The sequence below is a fragment of the Triplophysa dalaica genome, chromosome 6 (genome assembly GCF_015846415.1).
Source record: "Triplophysa dalaica isolate WHDGS20190420 chromosome 6, ASM1584641v1, whole genome shotgun sequence".
Lineage (NCBI taxonomy): Eukaryota > Metazoa > Chordata > Actinopteri > Cypriniformes > Nemacheilidae > Triplophysa > Triplophysa dalaica.
This window is the reverse complement of record NC_079547.1, coordinates 13,836,060-13,861,496: the sequence shown is the minus strand read 5'-3', so window position 1 is coordinate 13,861,496 and position 25,437 is coordinate 13,836,060. Positions and strand designations below refer to the sequence as shown.

The 25,437-nt window shown below is 38.6% G+C and overlaps 1 protein-coding gene across 1 annotated transcript in view; it reads right to left on the bottom strand.

Annotated features, from left to right (window-relative positions):
* The window catches only part of pfkmb (phosphofructokinase, muscle b), a 44,543-nt gene that overhangs the window by 11,225 nt on the left and 7,881 nt on the right, over positions 1-25,437 (bottom strand). The window contains exons 3-5 of the mRNA XM_056749977.1: positions 10,198-10,296; positions 4,705-4,778; positions 4,514-4,591 (exon numbers count right to left, since the gene is read on the bottom strand). Coding sequence (XP_056605955.1) covers positions 4,514-4,591; positions 4,705-4,778; positions 10,198-10,296 — 251 coding nt within the window. The remainder of the gene's footprint in view (positions 1-4,513; positions 4,592-4,704; positions 4,779-10,197; positions 10,297-25,437) is intronic.

Here is a 25,437-nt window from a genome sequence, read left to right as displayed (position 1 = left end):
CTTCCCCCCCCCCAGAAGCCTCCTTGCACAGACACTGTGCAAGGTCAGGGAAGAGGAGCACCAAGTGTTATTGGTTACACCGCACTGGTTTAACCACACTTGGCTTCAGAGTTGATGCTCTGGACAGCAACTCCCCCTGAACCATTCCCCTGAGAGAGGACCTGCTCTCTCAGGGGAAGGACACGTTCTGGCATCCCAGATCAGACCTCTGGAACACCCAGGTCTGGTCTCTAGATGGGACGAGAAGATCCTGAGATGGCTACTCCCCCTATACGGCTGAGACCATCACCCAGGCTAGGGCCCCATCTACTTGGCGGTTAGCCCCTCGGAGGTTCCGATCTTCCTCACCTGGGTAAGACGGCCCTCCTGTAGGCGCTCGCTTCCGTCAAGAGGGTAGGGGACCTCCAAGCATTCTCTGTGTCCCCGGATTGCCTTAAATTCGGCCCTGGCTAACTCTCACGTTATCTTGAGACCCAGGCCCGGATGCGTGCCCAAAGTTCCCACTTTTCGCTTCGGGGACTAAGTGGTGAACTTGCAGGCGCTCCCCATCGGGGAGGAAGACCCAACCCCATCCGTGTTGTGTCCTGGACCGCACGCAGAGCTTTAGCTCTGACCAGCTCCTTGTTTGTGATGGAGGACAGCAGAAGGGGAAGGCTGTCTCCAAGCAGAGGCTGGCGCACTGGGTCGTGGATGCCGTTACGACGACATTCCGATCTCAGAATCTCCCATGCCCTTTGGCAGTGAGGGCTCACTCAACACGGAGTTTAGCCCCTCCTAGGCACTGGCAGAAGCGCCTCTCTAGCAGACATCTGTAGAGCTGTGGGTCTGGCTATGCCCAAACACCCTCGCAAGGGTTAACAACCTTCGCGTAAACCCGGTGTCAGCTCACGTCCTGCGTGGCGACATGTAGGACTGGCATCCGGGGGGGCGTATGCCTGCGAAAGCACCTTCCCACCCTCCAAGAGGTTGGGTCAGTGTGCTATCTACCCTTTTCTTCTTACCCAAACACATGGCTAAGAAAATTGGCACCTCACCAACCTTCCTTCTTACCCAGACACTGGTTAAGAACAGGCACTCCATCCATCACTAAGCAAGCACCTCCTGGGGGTTGGCTGGGCAGAGCAGCCTTCCTCCTTAGGCCGGGATACCTTTTGACCTATCACAGATAGTTCTAACCGGACCTGTGCTATCGGACGCAGTAACACCCCCACCGTGGGCTGTTCCGTCTGTTATACCCTCATGACTATGGTTCCCACACCTGGTAACCCATGAACTTCCCCAGGTGGACCTCCACCTCGCGGTTAACTATCCAGTCCGCACGTTCCATGCGTTCTCCTCCTAGGACGAGACCATATCATATCTCCACCATATTCCTCCCCACGGGTAGGAGGTGGCCTCTGCAGCGCTTCTCTGATTAAGAGTTGCCCTTTCCCGGTGTAAACAGAGTCGGACGGCCTCTCGCCTGTAGAGAGCTAAGGCCCCGTCCGTGATAGGTTACCGGTCAGGGCTGTACCCATCTTTCTCCAGAAAGCTCTGGAACCCCCCGACCATCACACTGGAAGGTTACAAGTTTCACGAAAGCTTCGAGCTGACACGCCCAGGCTTGTTACCGTCGCTTCGTTGAGATTGTGACGCGATACAGTGTTTGAGGCGTTTTCCATAGATAACCCCATCTGTCGTTCTCGACACAACGTCGAGAGACCGACAGAAAGGGCACGTCTTGGTTAAGTATGTAACCTCAGTTCCCTGATGGAGGGAACGAGACGTTGTGTCCCTTATGCCACAAACACGTATCGTATTCTGCTGCAGTCGTGAGAGGCTCTCAGGCTCTTCAGAACAAGAGGTAAATGAGGGGAACTGAGGTTACATACGTAACCAAGACGTTTTTAAATCAACTTTCTTAAATAACATGTTTAGGATGTTAGCGGCTGTTGTTTAAAATTCACGGCTCTACCTGAGACATGGTCCCAAGACAGGTGTTATGTCGTAACGCAAAGGGTAAAACGCATGGCACGTACAGTTCAGAAGACTTCTGACCAACATAAATTGTAAAGCTTATTCATCAAAACAGTGACAGTTTAGCTTATCCGCGTATCTCTATCGGGCAGTATGTTGTAGAGGAAATGCTGCCCTTAAACACGGTTGACTCGCTCTCGTTTCGTTGGTTTTACACTTGTTTTGTAAAACCACTCCTTGCTGCTCAAATGCTGTGAACAACAGGTTCAATGTTCATAAAACATGTTAAAAAGAAATTAATAGTTACATTTATGAATAATGCAGATTATAAATAGTATGTTTTGCCATTATTAAAGTATTAACAGTGAAATCAAGAAAATCAGTCTTTATATTATTTTTAATAAAAACATGTTTTTTTCAGGAAATAGTCTAAGTTCAATTTAAAATGTCAGGAGATACATTGACATTACTGTTAAAAATACACTTCCAATTAAGTGAGTGTTGGCAAAACCCATTGTCATTTTTATGTTGAGGCAGCGGGGGTGTTGGCGGCAGCTGCTGAGTGTAATTGATAAAGTAACGCGTAATCTAATTTAGTTACTTTTAAAATTCAGTAATCTGTACAGTAACTAAGTTACTTTTTAGAGGTATAATCAGTTATCAGTAATCAGATTACTAACATAACACAACAAGCACAGAAGACATGGTACTGTCATGACCTTGTCTACAGAACTACAAAACTCCTGACAAGAAGGACACGATCATGACGGGACGCCCCCTGGCGGCCCAAGGCAAAACCTAAGCGGGACAAGACAGACAGACACAGACAAACAACACTACAAAGGAGGGGGATAGTAGAGGAAACAATAAAGGGGTTGGGATTGGCAAACAAAAATAGCATTAATTGGAGTGGTTATGGGAGGCTAAAACTTGGATAAACTAGGCATGGGTGGAATTGGAAGGTGCGAGGGCTCCCTTTCTGGAGTTGTGAGGTGTAGGAGGGGCAGGACAGGAATGGTCTGACAAGGCTGGGATAGACTGGGGAAAGTGTCCTTGGGTGGCCACTGGTACAGGGCCGAATGCTGGCTAGTCCGGCGCATTCTTTAAGAAAGCCAGTGCATAGGAGAATGCCAGCTGGGCTGCCGGTGGGGCGAATGCCAGCTGGATCGGACTGGATGCAGGCGTGAGCAGCTCTGCAGGAGATGTAGGCTGGACTGGCACTGCAGGAAATGCCTCCTGGACAGGTGCTGGAGCTGATGCCAGCAGCAGAGGCAGTGATCCCCTCCTCTGCTTCTTCCTCCTGGAGTGGACCTCTGGGCGCGTGGCAGGCTGAGGAGTCACTGTGGGGGGTGTGGCTTGCTCTGAACTGGAGGAGTCAGACGCGGAGTCCCATGACTCCCTTCTCCCATGCCTTCCATGGAGGCTGGAGGAGGGCCAGGACCAGCAGAGCTTGAGGCGGGTGGGACCGAGTCCAAAAGGGTCATGGTGGACAGGACGCAGCTCCTGAAAGGACCCGCAGATCTTCCCCTCCTGTTCCTCCAGAGATGGAGGATTGACGAGGCCTGCAATGAAGTAAGCATTCAAGAGTGTCTCTGGTAGAAAGCCCCACCATACTCGGCCAGGGCCCTATCGCCCTAAGGAGGGAAAGGACCGTATCCCTTCTGGACCATGGCGGAAGTCAACTGCCACCAATGCTGGTTGTCAGCCAACTCCCGCCTCACCGTGGATGAGATGCTGCCTGCTGGGTTCGTGGTTGACCGGTTCGTTCTGTCAATTAAAGTAATCCAGATGCAGACAACCGAAGTAAACAGGTCTGCAGGTCCGCCTCTGCACCACGGCCTAATACTTGTTCCCCTACACAGGATTGGATCTCAGATTTGTGACAGATTTGATTGGATGTTTATAACAGGCCTTGCATTTGAAATGGAACTGGCAGCAGACCGAAAGTTGAAGGGGAGGAGTTAACTGATGCACCACCCAAGCCGTATAACATACGTCATTTAAGATGGATAGTTGGGGGGAAGTGCATTTTCAGATTTTAAAATTACTTACATTGATAAGCCATTTACAATAAACGCTGCAATATTTTGTGACGACATAGACATTGTAATTTTGATTTCACTGGGACTTTAAGTATGTTGACTTTTTACATTTGCAGATTTTTTAACATAAACAAACTGCTTTGTTACACTTGCTCTGTGTTAAAATACAAATAAGAATAATAGGTGTTCTTTAAACACAGCAATGCATTGTATTTTTGCTTGTACATGTTTGTGTAAACATGTGAGTAAGTACGTAAGTGAGTTATATTACCCTGTATGTCTCTGGTTGAACTCTGGCATTTTGTGCTAGACCATGGAGGCGACACTATGCAACATGATCAGTGGAGCCATACACGCAGCCTGTTGTACACATCCCCTCTTTGTTCACCACTTAGTATTGTTGTTATCATGTGTGTGCAAAATAGTAAAGAAGTCAATGAGAAAGTTTGTTAAACTGTGTTAAAAGTGAAGAGTGATAAGGCATGAGGTGTAGACGAGATTATTATCTTCAGTACCAACTGTAGCATCATTGACACGCTCTCCCAGGTTGCCAATCGGATGTTGTCTCCCCCATCAACCAGACCCTGATAACCCTAGACACAAGATGGGAAAAAAGTGCAAAACGTATTCATATTTAGCCCACAACAAGCAGTATTCTATTACCTACAGGCTAGTTTTGTTGTGTTTGTTTGGAGAGCATACAAACCTCATGCACAAAATAGACTTTAGCACCGGTGTAGATCCCAACTCTGACCGTAGCTCGGACAGCAGCATTCATACCTGACAGATCGCAAACAATGTGTCAAAATTATACAAATGTTATTATTTCATTTAATAGTCACAGTACAAAAATGTATACACCATATCTATGTTTCTATGTGTGATCTTTAGATTTGATGATTTATACTCCACTTATTTATGTATCGGAATGAATCACTTACATCTTTTGATCTAAGAAGTAACCTGTCGTGTTTACAACGGTTTCTATAAAAATTCATCACGATCGACTAAACGCTTTATTCTTAAAATTATGCAGGCCATAAACGGCATAAACTCATAATCATTTTGTTGCTGTTAACTTTCGACACGTTTGTGAATTTACACCGGTTTGTTACCGCAGGGACATTTCCACGCCTCTAAACATTAACGCAGCTCAAGACGAAACATGATTGATTGCTTTACCAATCAATCATATGGCGGGCCTTGCCAAAGAAAGCGGCGATAAGTTCCAGACCTTCAGTATGAAGTGGTATGAAGGTCTGGCTACGCGAGACTAGCTAACCGCTAATTAACTAGAAAGTGTGTGGGAAGAAACTGATTTTGGTCTTAATACAAACTGTTATCTTGTCTTCTCTCTCTCTCTCTCTCTCTCTCTCTATCTCTCCCCCTCTCACACACGCATACACACACACACACCTACACGCACACACTTTGTCCCACTGAAAAGGGCAATCTAAGTGGCTTGAGTTTCATTTAAGACTGAACCAGAGAAGAGAACAGGCAAGCCTCATTGCCCAGCTCTATAAAGCAGCCACATTTCGCCAAAGGTCACCGGCTAAATATATAACCCCCCAGACAGAGAGAATGAGCGAGAGAGAGTGTGAGAGGGAATGATAGTTATGTTTTTTCTAGGACTAGTTGACATTACACAGTTATTTGACTTGTTCTCCATCTGGTACTAGATAAGGTTAAAGGCGCGATCTCTTTCCAACAGCTAAAGGTTGGCTAAAAGGTCAGTGTAAAAGCTCTATGACCTCATATGACCTCACTGATATACGACTCCTTCAGCTTATTCAACATGACTGCTTTAGCAAATGAGTTGGCCAGAGTTCAATAACCTAATCAAGGATTCTACAGCCCATCCAACATGACCACTTAAAATCATCATCTATCATGGATGTTGTTCCAAAATCCAAAACAATCTCACTGGAATTTGTAACTATTTTACAAGGTAGCTAATTCGCATGAATTCTTAACATTTGCTTTCGTGTCAGGGACGTTAGGTTTAGGGGTGGTGTTAGGCCAGGGGAGGGGCTTCAGTATTGCTTACAGATTAGTCACCATGTAAAATAGTCACAAAATCCGAAGAGATGAGGTTGCAGAGTCTAGCATGCACATTTAACTTTATAGCTTGCACGAATAAAAATAAAATCCAACATCTTTTGATTGATGTGAACAGAACACACACAAAAAAAACAGTTTGAAAGAGAAAACTGCATTTCTCCCTCTTTTCTACTAGACATTCTTAATCAAAACATTGAAATTTCTCTACTCCACAAGCTCATAACCCCCTTTTAAAAGTAGGGTTTATATTGTACAGTGGAAAGTTATTTATACTGGCAAAATTGATGTTGTTTACACATTTTAATATTATGGAAACAGACTTCTTCGCATGTTTAATTTCAACATGCAAACATTTTTGTTTGCAAATCATTGAAAGCACTGCACATGCACAGCCATAAAAGAATGTGTGATATTTGTATCATTTATATGTTGAATGTGAAAAGACATGGACATTTTGCCTAACATTTGCTTTTACGTCTCTTAGAAAAAATAAATAAAAACATGTTTGGACATACAGTAAGGGTGCGTTAAGAAAGATTTTTTGTTTTGGGCAAACTACTCCTTTAATGTTGTGTGTAAAACATACTACATACCACAAGACCGATAGCGGATGATGCCTAAACATTGCACACAAAAACTGAGCGGTAAGAGCTAAAAATAGTTTACGAGTTGATAGATAAGGATATATTATGTTAGAAATGTAATTACAATCAATCATTTAAAGGTGTCATGAATTAATAAATCAATTTTAAACTGAGCTTTTCTTATACAAAAGTCCATCGTAGTCAAACGAACATCCTGAGTGTCAGAAAAGAAGTGGTCCTTGTAACTGAAATGACACCAGACCCAGCGAACACCAGGCGTGTGTTCAGCCCCGAAAAATGTTGCAAAACGTTTTTTAAACGGAAACGGTGATGCGGTTGAACACCCTGTTGTGATGACGTAAGAGTTGAACTATGGCAGCTGAGATGGCCATTCTTTGTGTTTTTTTGAAGAATTTTCGGAGCTTGATGAAATCAGTATAAATACGTGTTGTAAACTGCAAAATACATCTCTTTTTATATCTTCAATTGTTGCATATATCGAGATGCAGCAGACACATTTGAATGACTTTACTTGGACCCATTGTGCAAGCTGTCTCTTTAATACCGCGTGGGTTTTATACATGTTGCTGCTAATTGGGCTGACATTCTTGACACACCCACCAAACGAGAGAAGACGTATCTCAAACCCCGTTGCACACCATTGATAACCATTTCCAAAAAACATGTCGTTCAACCCGGAAACCGTAGCAGAACGTTGCGCACCGGTTTGAGCTTGAACATGCCCACATGCCCCAGCTCCAACCCTGCTTCAGCACATCTGTCTGTAATTATCAAGCAACCCTGAACATCTTGATTAGATGGTTGGAGCTGAAATCTCCAGGACAGTAGCTTACCAGGAGAAGGGTTGGAGATCCCTGGTCTATAGCAACTGTTCAGCTCTAATTTTTTGAAATATCTGATTGGGTTTCTATGGCAATGACATGGAGCGTTGAACTTCATGCGTCGCTGTGCAGACCGATCGGTGTAGGCACACTGCTCTGGGTGTCGTTCTCGCAGTATGGTTATGTGATATGCTGATTAATCTGAGCAGCGCTATATAGAGTCGAACATGGCTAATTTTTGTTACAATATGATGGTGTAACCGCTGCACTGTATTACCATGTCTAATGAGCCTGCTGTTGAAGTGTTTGAAGCTGATATGTGTTGCTTTTCTGAGTCCTCGCGTTTCCTCCAGCACACAGACAACAACATAGCAGCCTTATATCTGCAAAAACGCCTGACGTGTCTAGGTTTCAACATTGGTTTTATATGTTTAATTTTCATGTGATCGGCTAGGGAGAATAATTAGTCCCGTCACGTGACCCCGTCCAGGAGGACGAACGTGTGCGGCAGGCAGGGCGCGTATCAAACGGCGGTTTTAAGCACTTGAAAGTCACTGCGGGAAAGGGACACAATACGAAATCTCGTCCGAGATATGGAGAAATATTGAGTTCCTGTATCACTCCGTTCGCCAAGTTTCATCCAAACGGCTATATCATGAGATAAAATTGTCCATCTCTCAACAAAGTCTCTAAATAAAGTGCTCTGCCCTTATATGTGAGTAGGGAACATATGCGAGTGGAACGCATGCGAAGCAGTTTCACAATTTAAAATGTTGTAAATAACGTTCAGTTTCTTGGACAGTTCGATCGATCCGCTTAAATAAGACGCCATGAATACATCGAAAGAAGCCCAATGGATTTATTTCATGTTGCCTATGTCTGTATTTTGAACTTTTAAAGGCCTGAACCATGTGGACTTGAAAAACATGGACCACAACTCCAGGTAAAAATCTTTAATGTTCTACCTAAGAAATAATGTCACATACATCTTGGATGGATTGAGTAATTGATCAGCCAGCTCCTCCTCTACGGATATGACTGTTAATGCTAATCCAATGCAATTTAGGCAACAAAAGTTTTTGGATGCAGTATTTGGGGCTCGTATGTATTCATTTCTGCATTGTGTTGGAAGCGCATAAATGGTTCAAACTAGAAAACTGAGCTCATGATTGACAGAAAGACAACACATAGAATGGTTATTTTGTCTGAGTTGTATCCAGTTATATGCTTTATCAGTAAGGTAAAGATGTGTTTTGTTAAAAGTAGCTATTTTCTATATAAATCTCTCAATTTGATTATTAATAATTATTCTTAATTCATGAAATAACACAGCCTACAAAGTCACGAGTAACTAGTACTCGGAGTGGTTTTTGAGAAGAGTAATTTTTACTTTTACTCCATTACTTTTCTAACACCAGTACTTTTACTAATTGAGTACAATTTCAGCAATGTAACAGTACTTGTTCTTGTAGTATACATTTCCAGTACTCTTTTCGCCACTGCGTTTCAACGTGGCATTTCATGTGGCGCGAGAACGTAACGTAAGACAAAAGCTACTTAAATCCGAACAAATCCGATAAATCCGATCTGAGTGGTCAGAGACTGAAACGGATTTTCATTATATAATACATTAATAATGTTTGAACTTAGATCAAAAAGCCCCTGCTCTTAGGTCTTAATGAATGGTCAGTTGCAGATTTTGAGATTTTCTGGTCTTTTAAAATATATAAACAATTTGCATTTGCTTATTTGTTTCTGTGACGATCAGTGGTAGAGGTGCTCCGATTGATCTCTGATCATAATCGGCCGATAATCACTTTGGGAAGTATGATTGGCGGTCTCTATAAAGGCAGATCCAGAAAAACTGATCAGATGACGCAAAATTGGCGAGACATTTTTTTTAAGCGCTATGAAAATGGCTACGCGGTGTGATGAAGTGTCATTTTGTAATTACCTGGTTTCTGTTTGAATACATATACATGTATTATAAAACACTTTAAGTTGTACTACATACATCACACTTTATTTTATATTATTACTAAAGTGACATTATATTTTGTTTGTTTACATACTTGCACTAATTTTGCACATACGTGCAAATTGAAATGTGTGACACAAGGTTTAAACCAGCGACCTTTCGCACCCTAGACTTGCAATTTATCAGGCGGCCTTTCAATTTGCATGCTAGTCAAAGCATTGTTCAAGGGTAGTAAAAAATATATAAAAGAGTAATATCTCACGGACACTAGGTGGCACTGTCTTCTGAAACTTCAAGGGTACGTTTGGGACTACAAGCTTGTCCCAAACTTGTCCCGTAGCTTGTCAAACAGACACACTGTTGTACAGCAATGTACAGCTACATCACATGGCACACTGATGTCTTTTGGAACTGTTATCCAATCATAGCAGTGGGCGTTTACTTCCAAGTGTTCAATGCGTGTTTCTTGAGCTGGCCTCAAAACCAGGGTAGAAAATAGCCTATTGCTTATTGATTTTGATGTTTTTTAATGTAAAATCCATGTGAACGTCATAAGTAGACATCAGACAACAGTATGAAATAATAAAAAAGGTCAGTTCATTACACCTATAACAAAATTTACATTAAATTTGGCAGACGCTAACTGAGCAGACAGCTGAAAGGCCCATAAACACTCACTAACATACAACAATATTATACACTAACATAGAAATAAATACACACTTCCTCACCCTGTGCATCTCCTCCAGAGGTGAGGACAGCGATGGCCCTCCCGACCCCCATTTTTGTGGGGTCCACAGATTTTGCCTGCTGCATATTGACAAGATGGCCTGTGGACAACAAAGAAACAATGACTGTCTTTCTGTCCTAGTCTCTGTAGCTTTCTATCATACCAGCTCTACCACAGACTGTTTGGGTGAGTGAAAGGTCTGTGTGTGGTAGGTGCATAGAAGTCCTTCACCGTGGTATATAGTGTCATGCACACCCACACAAAGTGTGTCCACCCCCTTCATGACTAAATATAAAGAAAACTGGAGTGACACCACATGCTTGGGATTAGGAGACACGCACGCACACACACACACGCACACACTGTCCTTACTGTTATTTTAATCACAAATCGAGGTCTATGTAATCCCTGGGCTAAAACAACCAAACAATATTATGGAGAAACATAAAACACATATACAGACATACAAAGCAAAGAATACATGTATCAGTATACTGCAGCATGCATGACCTTCATGCTATCTATTCCCATAGGACATACCTTCGTAAATGTGTTGCAAAAAATAGGCACACGCACAGTCGCACACAGACTTACAGCCATTGTGCATGCAGGTGGAACTGCAGAGGTCACTGAATCTCCCATCAAAATACAGTTAAGAAGTAGGGTTTACATCTATAACACAAAGACATTCAAATGTTTCGTTTATGTTTTGTTCAAATGTTTAGTTTACCTCGAAATAACCATCTTAGGTTATTTAAAGCAAGCTCATAACAAAAATCATTTATTACAGTTTTTCTCGATTGCTAACACACAATTCATGAAAAATGTACATTTTTCGGACAAGTATAAACACATTCTCAGAACTACACACCAACTTGTACAAACCCCACACAAAAACGGCCTCATTTTGCAAAGGTTTAACTATGTGCTCATTCAGAAAACACAACACACAATATAATGAACTGAAGTGTCAAGATGTAAACTCAAAAGCACACATTTATCCAGCAGTACACATTCAGTGGTATAACTGATGACACACCAATCAGAATCTCAGGATAATATCAATGGGAGCACAGGTAAGTGTGCATACTAGAATCATCTACTGGGCTTTATACTACTTACTTTAAACATACAGTATAATTACAGTACAAACTTTATATCAGAGAGATTTCACTATTCTGCATCCAGTAAATTGTAGCACATTACATACTTTTACGAAATTGGGCCAAAGGTACAGAGGATGCAGCCGTTTTAACATTGCTTCCTATTGACAAATCGCTTCACTGTATTGTTTCCTTTATCTTCTCTATAAGTCACATTGGATAAAAGCATCTGGTTAATGCCTGAATGTAAATGTTATTTGTGCAGTTGTATACTGTATTGTGTTGCATGATCAGTTTACATTGCTCTTTTGTTTTTGAACTTTTCTTGTCTTGTAAGATCATCTTCATCTACTTTACATTAGTGTAACGTTAATTTTTTCCTAAAGCTCTTCCTTGCACTTTGCTCTATGCGCACTCTTATATGTTGTATATTCTAATAAACACTAAGCTGTCAAATCATGAGCTCATGAGCAGACCGGGGGAACCGGAACCGGTGTGTGGTCTGCCGCTCTTGGAGAAAATGTCCCTCATAGACATCTACTGTACTGTATGGTGTGTGTTTGCGGTTTTATAAAATAGTAATATTTTATGAAGTCATAATGCTGGTTTAAAACACAACAGACATCAGTTACATGCTATAATGGTAAAACTGTTACATTTCGCGTGAATCTATAAGAATGTTGACCATAAGCACTGTAACCTATGTCACTTTAACTGCGGTAAGCTGCACATCATAAGTAGACTGGGCGCCAAAATGACCGCAGCACTGCTGCTTCCACGTGCAGTGTCAATGTTCTAACAATAAGTTTCCTTTTCTATGATAACTGTTAGAGAAAAAGCAGACGCTGATAACACGCTGCTTACTCGTGCAATGAACAACAGACTTTTCTCTGTTCTCCATTGCTCATGTGACATACCTGTGAACATGATGTACAAGGAAATAGCCAATCAGAGAGCTTGTAACATCTCTCTCGCCATAGCTAATTTGCATTGTTTAACCTCGTTTTACCAATGCAATGTCCCAAAGTGTCAGGGAAATGCTAAATAAAGAGGCTCTAAGGAAAAGCTAAATGACTAAGCTAATCAAATTGCAAAGCCAGCGGGGAAATGGAAATGCAAATGGTAAAAGTAAAAATAGTATTTTAAATGACTGATTAAAACTCGTATTCCTATTTTAATTTGTAAATCAAATAATTTATTCCTCTTTTTAAATCGCATTTTCAAATAGATTTTGAAATTCCATTATTTATAAAGGAATTCATTAATGCACTTTAAAATGATGTAATTATTTCGTGTTTATGTTGTTTTTTGAATCCCTTTTTATTTTGAAGTATTTATTGATGGATTAATATATAATTTATAAATTATTTTACAATCACGCTTTTTACTGCCCATTAAAATAATAAATGACTTTATCATTTCACCTATTTATATTTGAGTAAAAAATATGTTAAAAACTAATGGATTAATGCCTATTTTTATTGTATAATTAGTAATTAAACAATGAAGTGCTTTTTTACTTTACACTAGACTCTTCTGGTCCTCCATAATCAGCCTCAGCCGGGCAAAGCTGCATTTAACAGCGTGATAGCCACAGTGACAGTGGTGTAAGTCTATAGAAAGAAAAGGCAGATCAGTGTTATCAGTGATTTTTGTGAGTGATAATGGCGTTTGTCTTCTCCTTTACTCACCAAGGCTGCGATGTCTGATCTCTTCCATAGAGCCTTAACATTCAACATACTGTGTAGACTTGAAATGGGTTAGATACGTTTTGTTTTATCAGCGGATTTGCGCATATGATCAGTTCTGTGATATCGTGTCTCTTAACCGGATCACACTCACGTGCAACTTCTCGCATGTCACTAACGCTAAATTAAGACTTTAATATAAATGTTTACACTGTCTGGATCATCCCCTATCTGCCATATAGCGCATTATGCATCACTCACCGTATAGGACATAATAAACGGGGCTGATATGAGGCGCCACTTCCGCGGCTTTGCTAGTAAGGGGGCAGGACTCTTCGGATTCTAAAGCAGTTATGATTGGACAAGAACTTTGACGAGAGAACTTTGGCGTGATGTCATGGAATTTATAGATTTTTTAAAGCGCATGTGCCAGACAGTCAGTTTTTAACGGTTATATCTCCCAAATGCTAATTTTGTAAGAGCTTAATACCATATCAGTTTATTGACGTCCTTAAGGCTCACTCATTTTAAATAAAAGGAAAAAAATAATCGTTTTGATATCACTGGGTCTTTAAATATACTGTAGTTTAGTCGCATTTAAAGAAACCGAATGGGACATTGACAACTAGCGGTTGAACTTGGTATCGCAGTCTAAATTCAAAATATTGGGTAGACGAGTTTTGCCAAGAAACGATTCTTCTGTTTCCTTTTGCTTGTTATCGGAAGTCATCTACAAGGCAGGCACTATATTATTTGCGAATGTGTACCGGTAGTTGATGGGTTGATGACTACAGCCTCGAACACATTATAAGTTATCTTTAATAAAACGAGTGGAGCTAAATCCACTGCAACATTACACTTCACGACTCATTCTAGATAACTGTATATAAATCTAGTTAAAATGTTGGAACTTGCTTATTCTCTAACAAAACAAATACTGTGTAGATATTGTTGTGATGTTGTCAGATGGAAAACCACGGTATTTTTGTATTTCTTCAAGGTACTCCAGACAAAAAATGAAAAATGAAACCTGCCCAAAAATACAATGGCACGTAGCCTAATTGTAAACGTTGCTTTAGAAAAAAAGAAAGAAAAAATACTCACATTAGCTTAATATATTTACATAATTTAACAACAACTTCAAACATCACTTTGATCACATGTTTGGGATGTATAATGTTCTGAAGGCCACTTCTTCAGAATAATGCTTGTTCATTGTGACATCAGGAAATTAAAATGCCGTGTCATCTGCTGTGTGTCTGCTTGACACAACTTGTTTTACGCATACACATCCCTTAATTTAAAATTAAGACTACACACACACATACTAAACACCTGAGATCACTACCACAATCATTACGAATCATGAACTCTACTAAGGAGCACATGTAAAAAAAACACACACACACACGCACATCTCATACCGTAGACATGATTAGCATCAAACTGAATCTTCCTGTGTGTGTACTGCCAGATTAACACAGCCAGTCCAGTATGAGGAATCCAGTGGAACAGCAGAACGATAGTTGGAGAAAACAAAAACATAACTCTAACAAACATTAACAAACCTGACACACACATACAAGCACATCCCAAAAGCATAGGTACACCTGTCACACAGTTTTCCAACAGTGCCTCCATTCCTCCCAATAAAATGAGGTGGTGTGGTGACCATGAAGAAGTCTTATGAGTATTATTAGAACTGACCTCACGCTCCTCACGTTTTCTGTCTCTCTTCCCTCACCTTGTCTTTCTTTCATTACATTGCCCTTATTTCTACTGCATTGTTTAGCAAATCTCTCCAACTACATCAGCATCTCTTGGACATCAGCGTCTTTACTGGTCTGTTTTCTTAAATAAATATTTAAGTGTTTAGTGCTGGCTCAGTACTCAGAAGTCAGCTTGAAAAGCAGTCTAATACTGTAATCGGATTACACGCGACATAGTTCACTTGCAGATTTTATTGGATCAACAGGTTGGTACAGGTAAATGCTATAAAGATGCCAAGGGGTTACTTGGTAAAATTTTGATTGGAAAAACTATTTAATAATAATGATTAGTATTAGTGTGAACTGTCAATAATTCCTTTTGTCAAATCATTTCAAGTTTAGCAGAACAAAGAAATGTATACAGGTCTGTAATCTTAGGGTGAGTAAATGATGACAGAATTTCCCTTTTTTGTTGAACCATCCCTTTAATCTTAATGTTGGGATTGTGACACACAAGAGGTTGGGAAACACTGTCACACTTATGCAAATGTATTTGTCCTAATATATGTAACCGTATACACAACTCTTTATTATGTATCTTGATTTATTATCTATTGTTGTCTTCATCCAGCATTCTCATGGGGCGCAGTTCCATTTCTTACCATCGGATGGAAACAGATATTCACATGCAATATCTTCAAAATCTCTAAAAGTGGTACATTGAGGGTACAAAATATACTGTAAAAGATTCCAAACCAAAATGTTTATGCTTATTTAATTTGCTAAATGAGTCATTTATTTGCCTGATATTTGTAAAGGGTGTTTGCTGCCGACATTTTTCTTAGACTGTTCTCTCTCAAATGTGGATACCTCTTTGTAATTCTGTCATTTCTTCACGGTCACGGTCCTGTCATTGGTGTAGATGTTTTTTTCTAGTCTTTGTGACATGATTGTGACAGTATTGTGACAGCCTGTGTCAGCGTGATGTCTGGATTCTGATTCTTACTGCTTGTATTGAGTTTCAGGATCTGGATCTTATGTTGGTGTCATATGTGTCTTCTTGTTGTGTTTTATGTTGGAGAACATGTTGTTAGTTTCTAGTGATTAGAGTTATTAGTTTCAGTGTGTTGTGCTTGGAAAATTGCCACCGCAACAGACAAAAATACATGTACAGTCATCGGTATTGTTTGTCAATGTGCAATGTGCTCTCTTGTCATCAGTTTCCATTTTAACCCATCTCCCTTTAACCCATCACCCTCATACATTCTATCCTATTTCATTCCAAAAGACTTGCCTAGCAGGGTCAAGTCAAGTGTTTAACAGATGGTTTTTGTGTGGCGTTTGTTTTACACCCTTGTGGGTTTTCACTTTACAGTTTATTCTGGTATTTTCTGAGCTTTTCTGTTTTAGCACTATTTTATATTCAACTTTTTTAAAATAAAGTTCTTTTTTTCTGGTTTCTAAATCTGCCATACTGTGGCATACTTAAAGCTCATTTCATTTTTTCATCATCTGTGCTCACTATACTGCTTCATCCCCTTCGTTAAATTTCTCTTTACCCTTTTCATCATCTCTCTTTTCTCCCATTTATCTTCTCGATAAACATTTCTGTTTGTCCTCCCCTTCACCCGCCTTCATTTTAGGGACTTGCCCTCTAACTTAACCTTTTTTTCTTGGTTTTTCTCTCATTCCCTCTTCCTGTTTTTAATTGTATGCTAAATTAAATGCTAAACCTACACACCCTTGACATTTAAAACACACACTTGAGACTGCACACACACTCTGTGTTGCATATCAAATAAATCCATATTTGTGTGCCCGTGTAGAAAAAAGAATGGAGGATATTTGTGTGTTTTTTTCAACTGAAACATTATGTTTATGAGTTATGTTTAACATTTGCAATATCAGCTAGTTCATGGTTTTGCAAAGGCAAGCTTTAATATTATCAGGGGTTTTCGGTCCAGGGCCCAAATATTACATTTTGTGTTTACCTAAGACCTTCCAAAATACTACAGTTACAAAACCTCTTTTAAATGAAAATGTCACTTTTGATGTTTTACACAAACATCTCAAATAAAAAATGTTAAAAGCTAAACAAAGATAATTAACTGATAAAATCAATAATGGCATTAACAATAACATGGTAACCATTGTTTTAATACTTTACTATTTATAATTTTTTACTATTTATTTGACTAAATGTGCTTTAAGCATTGTTTCCATATTTCCTTTCACAGACACATATCGAATCCATAGATATAAGCAAATATGTTATTTTTCCCATGTGGATATGTCCTGAGTTGAATAACACACACACATTGTTGATCTATTTATCTGTTTCACAGTTTGACACCTAACAACTGTGTGGTAACAAGCCAAATCTATTCAATTACAGCAACAATTCTCTGCACTGCTCCATTTTTCTCCTTTCCATCTTTTCATTCTTTTTATCTTGCCACTAACAAGCGTGCGTTTTGCCTATACACAAGAAAATGTCTGGAGTTTCATTGTGATGTTGGTGGCTGTTAAATTTTGTAAACTTCTTTTTGTGTTGGTTTGTACTTTTTGTTGCTTGTTTAAACTCAGATGACCGAATATACTAGCTGGTAACTCTACAATGTTTAATCTATACATGTATATACAGTGCAAGGTTAAAGACTAACAGAATACGTTTAAAAATGATGGCTTACTACTCTAGAAAGAGAAGAGAGATCATTTTGTTTTCAAATCATTTTGTTAACAAACATTAATGTTCGCTGCAAATGATGATGCTTTAAATGTTTTTCTTAGCATTAGAAAATACAATATCCAACTTGAAGAGGCATCCGTAGGTATAAACAATAAGATAAATGTTCAGCTATAAAGAGTATTTGGTAATGTTGTCCTGATGTCCTATGTTTTAACCTCTAATGTATCTCTAATCAAGTGTACATTGACTGCAACTGCAAGAATATTTAAAAAAACACTGCCTTTCTTTTTTTATATTTTTATAACATACAAATACTGTATTTATAATATACAAATAAGGCCTCATTAAAGAGTTCATATTTTGTAATTTTTAAGTTCCTACTTTGGTTTACGGAGTGTCCAACAAAAAGTTTACGTACCTACAAGGTGTAAAAATATTTCATTTTCTAATAATATTAATTATATTACCTTACTTCTTGACTTGTTCGGCGATTCATCTGTCTAGTCGCCTCCTTTAAGTCAGCCTACTCTGTATGGTCAGATGGTTTTGTCTGCTGTGATTGATCTACAGCGTAAAGCGTCGATGTGTCACAAATGGAACGTAGGTGTGCATTAAATAGAGTGACGCAAATCTGACCAGCAACTGAAATTAGAACAATAGACGACTCATTAACCTGATTCAGAGTCGACTCCTTTTTTCCAAGCCAATAACTTTGTTACTCGTTTACTTTCAGCTTTACAACTTTGCAGACTTCTTTCATTCACACATAGCAACATTACACACTGCATGGAATGTAATTTAGTTACTTTTTAAGTTATGTAACTTAGTGATAAGTCTATTGAGTAAGTCTACTGTATGTGTTTTTAGTGGCTCTTCTTATGGTATATAAAATTATTCTAACTTTTTTTGTTCTGTTAAACACAAAATTTGATACTTTGAAGAATTTAGGAAAACAAACAGTTCTAGGGCACCTTTGACAACCATTACATTTTGTTCTACTATGGTGGTCAATGATGTCCTAGAAATTTCAGTTGCTAGCATTTTTCTAAATATCTTTCTTTGTGTTTAACAGAACAAAGAAATGTATACAAGTTTGGAAAAACTTGAGGTTGAGTAAGTCATGACAGAATTTTCACTTTTTGGGTGAACTATCCCTTTTAGAGTTAATTATAATGTTACATTTACATTTACAAGAAGTCATTTAGCAGACGCTTTTATCCAAAACGACTTACAGGTGGGGTAAGCAATGGAAGCAATTGGGACAGCATAAGGACAACAAAAGCATAAGTGCAATCAAAAAAGAAGACTGGTCTCATACAACCTTACACAGTATACAGAGCTAAGTTAGATTTTTTATTGATTTATTTTTTATAAAGAGTAGAGAAGAAAAAGAAGTCCGAACTGAAGTCAGGTGTTGATGGAAGAAATGTGTTTTCAGACGTTTCTTAAAGATGGCTACAGAATCTGCAGATCTTGTAGCAGTTACTTTACATTATCACCATCAATCTTTTTAAGCAAGCAGAACTGGCACGGCTGGTCCGAAACTACTGTCAGTGGTTTTTCAGCTTTGCAAGTGCTAAAAAAGCATGATACCTCTAAGAATACATGTTAAAAGATCCTTGTGTGATTTTTTTTGCAGCATCCAGTGAGGTTGTGAATTGCAACCAACAGCTCCCCCTCCCTGTCGAAGTTCTACAGAGGCTGAGAGATGACTAAGATGTTGTCTCGTTTTCGCTTCTTTCCCGAATGAGATAACGTATTTAGAAATGCGTTCTGTAGAGCATTCTGTCTGTTAAGAGCTACTGTAGAAACAACATGGCAACATGTCAACAATTCATGCAAGGGGACCCTCGGTGTATGTAGATAGAAATAGCTCATTCTAAGGTAATAAAAACATAACGCTTCATTATGCAAGGTCTTTATACACATCTTAAGACATTATTATATACAGTACATTATATTCGTTTCTGATTATAGATCCTCCCAAAAATTACACACTGGACCTTTAACTTAAAATACACAGAAAGGTGCAAGAAAACTTTTCTACATATCCCAAACATTTCCAAAAAACGCATAGTGTCCTGGGCTCATTGTCATATTGGTCACAAGAGTGTATTTACCAAATTGTTTTAAATCTTAATGGAAAGCAAACGTTTTAATATGATTTTGTTCACATATACAAGCAGTTTGTGTGTACAAAAGTGTGTGTTACGTCGTTTATTCTGGTATTTGCTGTTGTCATTGATAAAATATGAAAAAAGATTATGTGCAAGAGAGTTATGGAAGGCGATTAACTTTTGAATTATCTGTTCGTCAGTTCAGTAACTGAACCATAAATTCTAACCATCCCTTTGAGTCTTATCGGCTCGCTCCCTCTACCTCTCTTTATTTGTTCTCCCTCCCCTGTAGACTATTTGTTTTCTTTTTACACTCAATTTATGTCTTAGACTTAAAGAGAAAGACAGTGTAGTTTAGTAGTTGCTTTGGGTTTTTGAATGGTATGACAATGGCGTTTACATTTACATTTATGGATTTGGCAAACGCTTTTATCCAAAGCGATGTACATAGCAATATCCTATACATTTATACTTAGGCATATGCAATCCCCTGGGATTGAACCCACAACTCATACCACTGAGCTACAGGAAAGCATTTACAAGGAATAGTGTGAAAACAAGTTTAATTTAATTTATTTGTTTTTTAATGATTGCAAGCAAATTCATATTTTTATTCACCTGTGCATTTTCTCTCCATGTATACTCCATTCATACACTTACAAGTTTGTTCTCAACATCAGGCTAGATCAATAGCACGTTTTTATTATTTTCTATATTTACATTCTGTGTTGGTATTTTCATCAACTTGGTATAACAGTATTAACTGCCAGTAGTCCTTAGCATTCCATCCATCCAAATGTGAGTTTAGATCCTTCTGAAGACCCCTTGTGTCTTCTAAATCAATAAAAGAAGTGCTGAAGTGTGAATATCTCTGTTTGTGTGCAAAAGGAAAAGAGAAAAAGGAAAAATATAAATATATTTAAATAATACATGAAACCCTGTGTGCGTGTGTGGCCCTGGGTCTGCTGGTTTAGCAAAGCTATGAATGATTAAGTATTTGTTATTAAAGTATGACTCGTGATTAACCCTGAGTCTTTATGATGTCACTGTGATGAGGGGGTCTGTAACCAACCATGTTTAAAATAACAATATTCTCTATAGGCGTTTATGCTAAAAGACATATAGAAAAGTTTTTTTAATTAAGTAATTATAGCCTATCATCATTTTTAGCATTTGTTGCTACAGTATACGAGTTACATGTTTACAGTACATGACGTAAATGCAGTATAATGACATTTTTTAAGTCAGCACATGATATATCCTGTGCTTATTTAGTCAATCTTTGATTTAAATGGACTGTATCACATAATATTAATGATTCTGTATTTAGCCTACATAACTTAACATGACAGCCTTTCATTTATAGGGGTAATGTGTACGGCATTGGGAATAGGTGTATTAGTGTCAATGTAAACAATGCGAATATGTGAGTGTTTGTGTGTGTGTGTGTAATTGCCGTGACGGGACAAGATGTTGGAAGTTCATTAGTGCGTGGCAGCCGAGCGCTTGAACGCACCACAGCAGGTCCACGGAGAGGGATCACACAGAGACAGACAAAGAGAAGAATAAAAAAAAAGCATCAAACAATACAAAAAATAACAGAGAAGTTGCACAATGTCTGATCTGTGTAATGAAATATTTTGCACTTTCTGTTTTTACTTTTGCTTCAGTGTGTTTACAATATTGTCTCCACGCTGTCAAAATTTTGCTTGATGGAATAGAGTATGCATTTTCATTTATTAAGTTGCAGCTTATTCATTTTTTAGGATGTGTGTAAGAGAATTCTGAGTTTGACGATGTAAGTTCATTACAGAAAGAACAGAGCATGTCTTTCTGTCCCCCCACACACAGTGTTGGATAGGACCCCCTTACAATTTAGGTGGCTGACTTTTCTGACAAATCCATTTTAGATGATGGAGCAGGGGCATGCACTGTAGGAATGGGCTGTAAACCGCTTTATATTTAATTTATTATTTTTCTGCAGATGAAGGAAAGTCATATGGGTTAGTGAATAATTAACTATCCCTTTAAAGGAGAAGTTCACTTTAGAATAAATTTTTTATAATTATTCACATGCCCTCATGTCATCCAAGACGTCCATGTCTTTATTTCTTCAGTAGAAACTAATCCAAGGTTGTTGAGGAAAACAAATTCAGATCTTCCTCCATATAATGGATTTAATGGGGGGGGCAACCTGATTTAAAGTCCAAATTTCAGTTTCATTGCAGCTTTAAATGGCAGAAGCGCACACACACCACATATGACACACAGACAAATGCACATTTGTGATGTTATATGGATTGACATGTTCTGATGGAATTCTTAAGGAACAAAGTTAATTTTTTGACAAGTTTCTGTCTTGTCCCCTCTATCTGTCTGATTCTATTCCTTTTCTTTTCACCCCTCATATTCCCTTTTTCTCCTCTTCGGACTCTATCTCTCTTTTTATGTTTTTTTTTTTCATTGGTGTTTTTGAAATGGCTGACAGAGGGCCAGAGAGAGAGGAAGGGGGTTGGGTTAGAGGTGGAAAGAGAAACAGAGAGAAAAAAGGAGAGAAATAGAGTGACAGTCAGTGACGGTGGGTACAAACCGTGACCTTAAGAGCAGAAGCAAGGGAGCATGACAGAGAAAGAGAGAGAGACTTTATAACTCTTTCTCTAAAGCACTCCTCAAAACAAACATTTTTCCTTGTGTTGGCAGCAAAGGCCACTTCCTACATGAAATCAGCAACATTGGAAGAGTTCAACCAGCTGCTGCCAAATTAACTGATGAAGATAAAGAGGATCCACCATCTTGTATTGACTTTGCAATTCTTGTTACTTGTCAATTAAAATGGCAAATGCAGATCAGCATTATTGATTGGGTATTTGTGTTAACTGTTAAATGCAGGGTTAGATTAACCCAGCATTGGGTTAACAGGGACAAACCCCGCAGCTGGGTTAGATTAACCCACAGTGGTTTAAATTGACCCAACAATGGGTCAAAACTTCCCAGAATTTGGGGTTGAAGCAACCCATCTTTGGTTATTTTACCCAATGGGTGTGTCTGTCTCTTTTGACTCAACACTGACCTGGAAATAACCCAGCATTATTTAGAATGGATTTTTTAGTTTACCAAACCGTAAAAGTTAGCATCTATAGTACTTTTAAAGCAAAAAGTAGTTATTATTATAATTTACAATCTAAAAAAGCTATGTTTAGCTCAACTGGTAGAAAATTGCACTAGCAACACAAAGGGTGTGGGTTCAAACCCAGGGAATATGTATAGACTGAAATGCATTGTAAATCAGTTTAAAAGAAGTGCCTGGAAACACTTAATGTATGATCTGTGTCGCATTGTGGCATCGCAGAAACAGACAAATTATGCCATTCTTTTGCCCAACTATCCTACAGCCATTAGTTATCAGCGGATCTACCAAATGAAATCTGCTCAAATTGGTCTCCTGAAAAACATGTGTAGTCCATTTTTGTTATTTATTGTCGGAATGCTTTATCTTCATTTTAATATTATATATTGCTTCATCATTTGAAATTCAAATTTAAAAAAAATTCTGGCAAACATGTCTCAAAAATGTGCAGGGACCTGATGTATAAATGAGCCATTCACATGGGCATAGACATGTGCGTACGCTGTTTTCCACGCATGTATCTAAAAATTTTAATATGTAAATATGTGCGCACCGTATCGATGCTTTTGACTGTGCATACCGACTCTTTTTCCAGGAGTGAAAAAAGTGATGAAGTAAACAAGGATTTTAAACTCTTAAACTGCTTTCATTTTGATATACACATTAACATTAAATATTCCATTCTTAAAGTAAACACTTAAATTACATCAAGACATAACGCAAAAGTTAGACAAAAATTATATAAATTAAGACATATTTATGATGAATGTGCTTGATCACTTTCATTGAAATGCTATGTTTTAATGACAGAACTGCATGTTAAATATTTTGCTAAATAATTATCAATGATGCGTACTTCTTTCAATATTATGGTGGCTAATACGGTGCGGTCGAAGGGTCCATTGTCCAGTTTGACAAGGTCTAATGATAATAGTTCTTTGTACAACCGCAGCTATGGTTGATGTTGTGTGAAGGCATTTCCTCAACATTATGAAAAATAACACTGTATTTGAAGGATACAATTTACTGAAAACGGTATGTGTTGCAAGCTTCCTTTTTAAAATACGCAGAGTCAGACAATTTTAGGTTAAATCGCAATATATCGGTCTTCACTAAAATATATATTCACTAAAAAATATTTGGGCAGTGGAAAAGAATGAGATCACTATTCTAAAATCTTTATCTGAGAACTATAAAACAGTTTTATGGATATTTTTATATATTTATTCTAAATCATAACAATGATACATGATAATTTTTAACAATGTAACGTGTGGCACAAATGGCATTTATAGGCATATAGTCTCATGGATTGGATAATGCATGTATATTATATGCTGATGAGGTTGTCTATAGTAAAACTAAGCATTGTAAACTCAATATATGGTTTTCAGGGAAGGGATGGGGTGGAAATGTACGTGAACACAATTTTCTGTGACTGGGATTTACAAAGGGATTTTTGCGCAGGTTCTGGCGTCCGCATGGGTTTCTAAATCTGAAAACTTTTGTGCGTAAATACACTTTTAGGATGAGATCTACAGGGAACTTTATACAAGAGGCCCCTTGTGTTTAAAGTAAGTGCCACTTGGTTTAATATTTTGAAATGTAATGGAAAAGCTTTCATACATTTTTAAGGGTTGAATAAATGTCCAAATACATTGTATACAATTTTGGGCTACTGTACAGCATAATACAAATGTTAGCAGTGTTAGCATTAACGTCAAAATAATTTACTGACTCACTCAAGAAGGCTGTAGAGCACTATTTAGAGAACTATTGTTTTTGTTATTGAAAAAAACATACATCTGTGTGAAAAATGAGGAGGTGGCTTTTATTTAATTTCAGATCTGCATCTATGGAATCAAATGTTGGTGATTTATTTATGAAAATTTGACACATGTTGAGTGTTGATTTCCGATTTATTCAACCTTGTTCTCATTATTTATGTTAATGTCTGCTTGGTGGAACTACTTATAATCAATGTCTTAATAAACTGTTCTCAAGGTATAGGCTGTCACACACACACATGCACATTCACAATAATGAAATGCAAGTGATGTTTTTTTCTTGTCATGTGGACAAGGGCAGGACCACGTGTTGAAATGTCCACTGTATTATTTTCAGGCGGTGATTTCCGTTAATACCATCAGGCTCTGTAAGATCTCCTGTCAAGCGCATCCCATTTCCATGCACACAAGCAGTATGACAGATCCTTCGGTTAAATAGAACGATCCTGAACACATTCGCATTCAAAGGGGTAAAGCTCTTTCTCTCTCTCGCCATCTTTCTCTTTTTACCCAGATCCTTCTTTTAGTCTGCAGAGACCTTCTATGCAACGGAGCGTTTTACCTCTCTTTCATTTCTCTGCAACGCTCCCAACCAGGACCACAGTTTACAATGAGAGGAAAGAGTGTACAGAATTATTGGATAACTTGGAAAGTTTTTTCAGACAAATCTATTTTGGAATATTCTGAACACTAACAAGACAGACAACAACCTTTAATTACACTGGGCGGGAGGTGACAGAAGGAAGGTGGGAGTAGGAAGAAGAGATAAAGCATGAGCAAGAGGCTTGGAGTTACCTGTCTTGGTAATCTCTAAATGACCTTAAATTGGGTGTATTAATTAGACACGTTTTAACACATTAGACACCCACATTGCACACTAACAACTTGTTTTTTAGAATTCAGAAATTATGGCTAAGCTACGTTGTGAAATGTCGTACCTGATCTCAGGGGAATTCGTAACTATTTTACGAGGTGGCTTATTTGTATGAATTCATACGTTCTGAATCGTACAAAAACATAC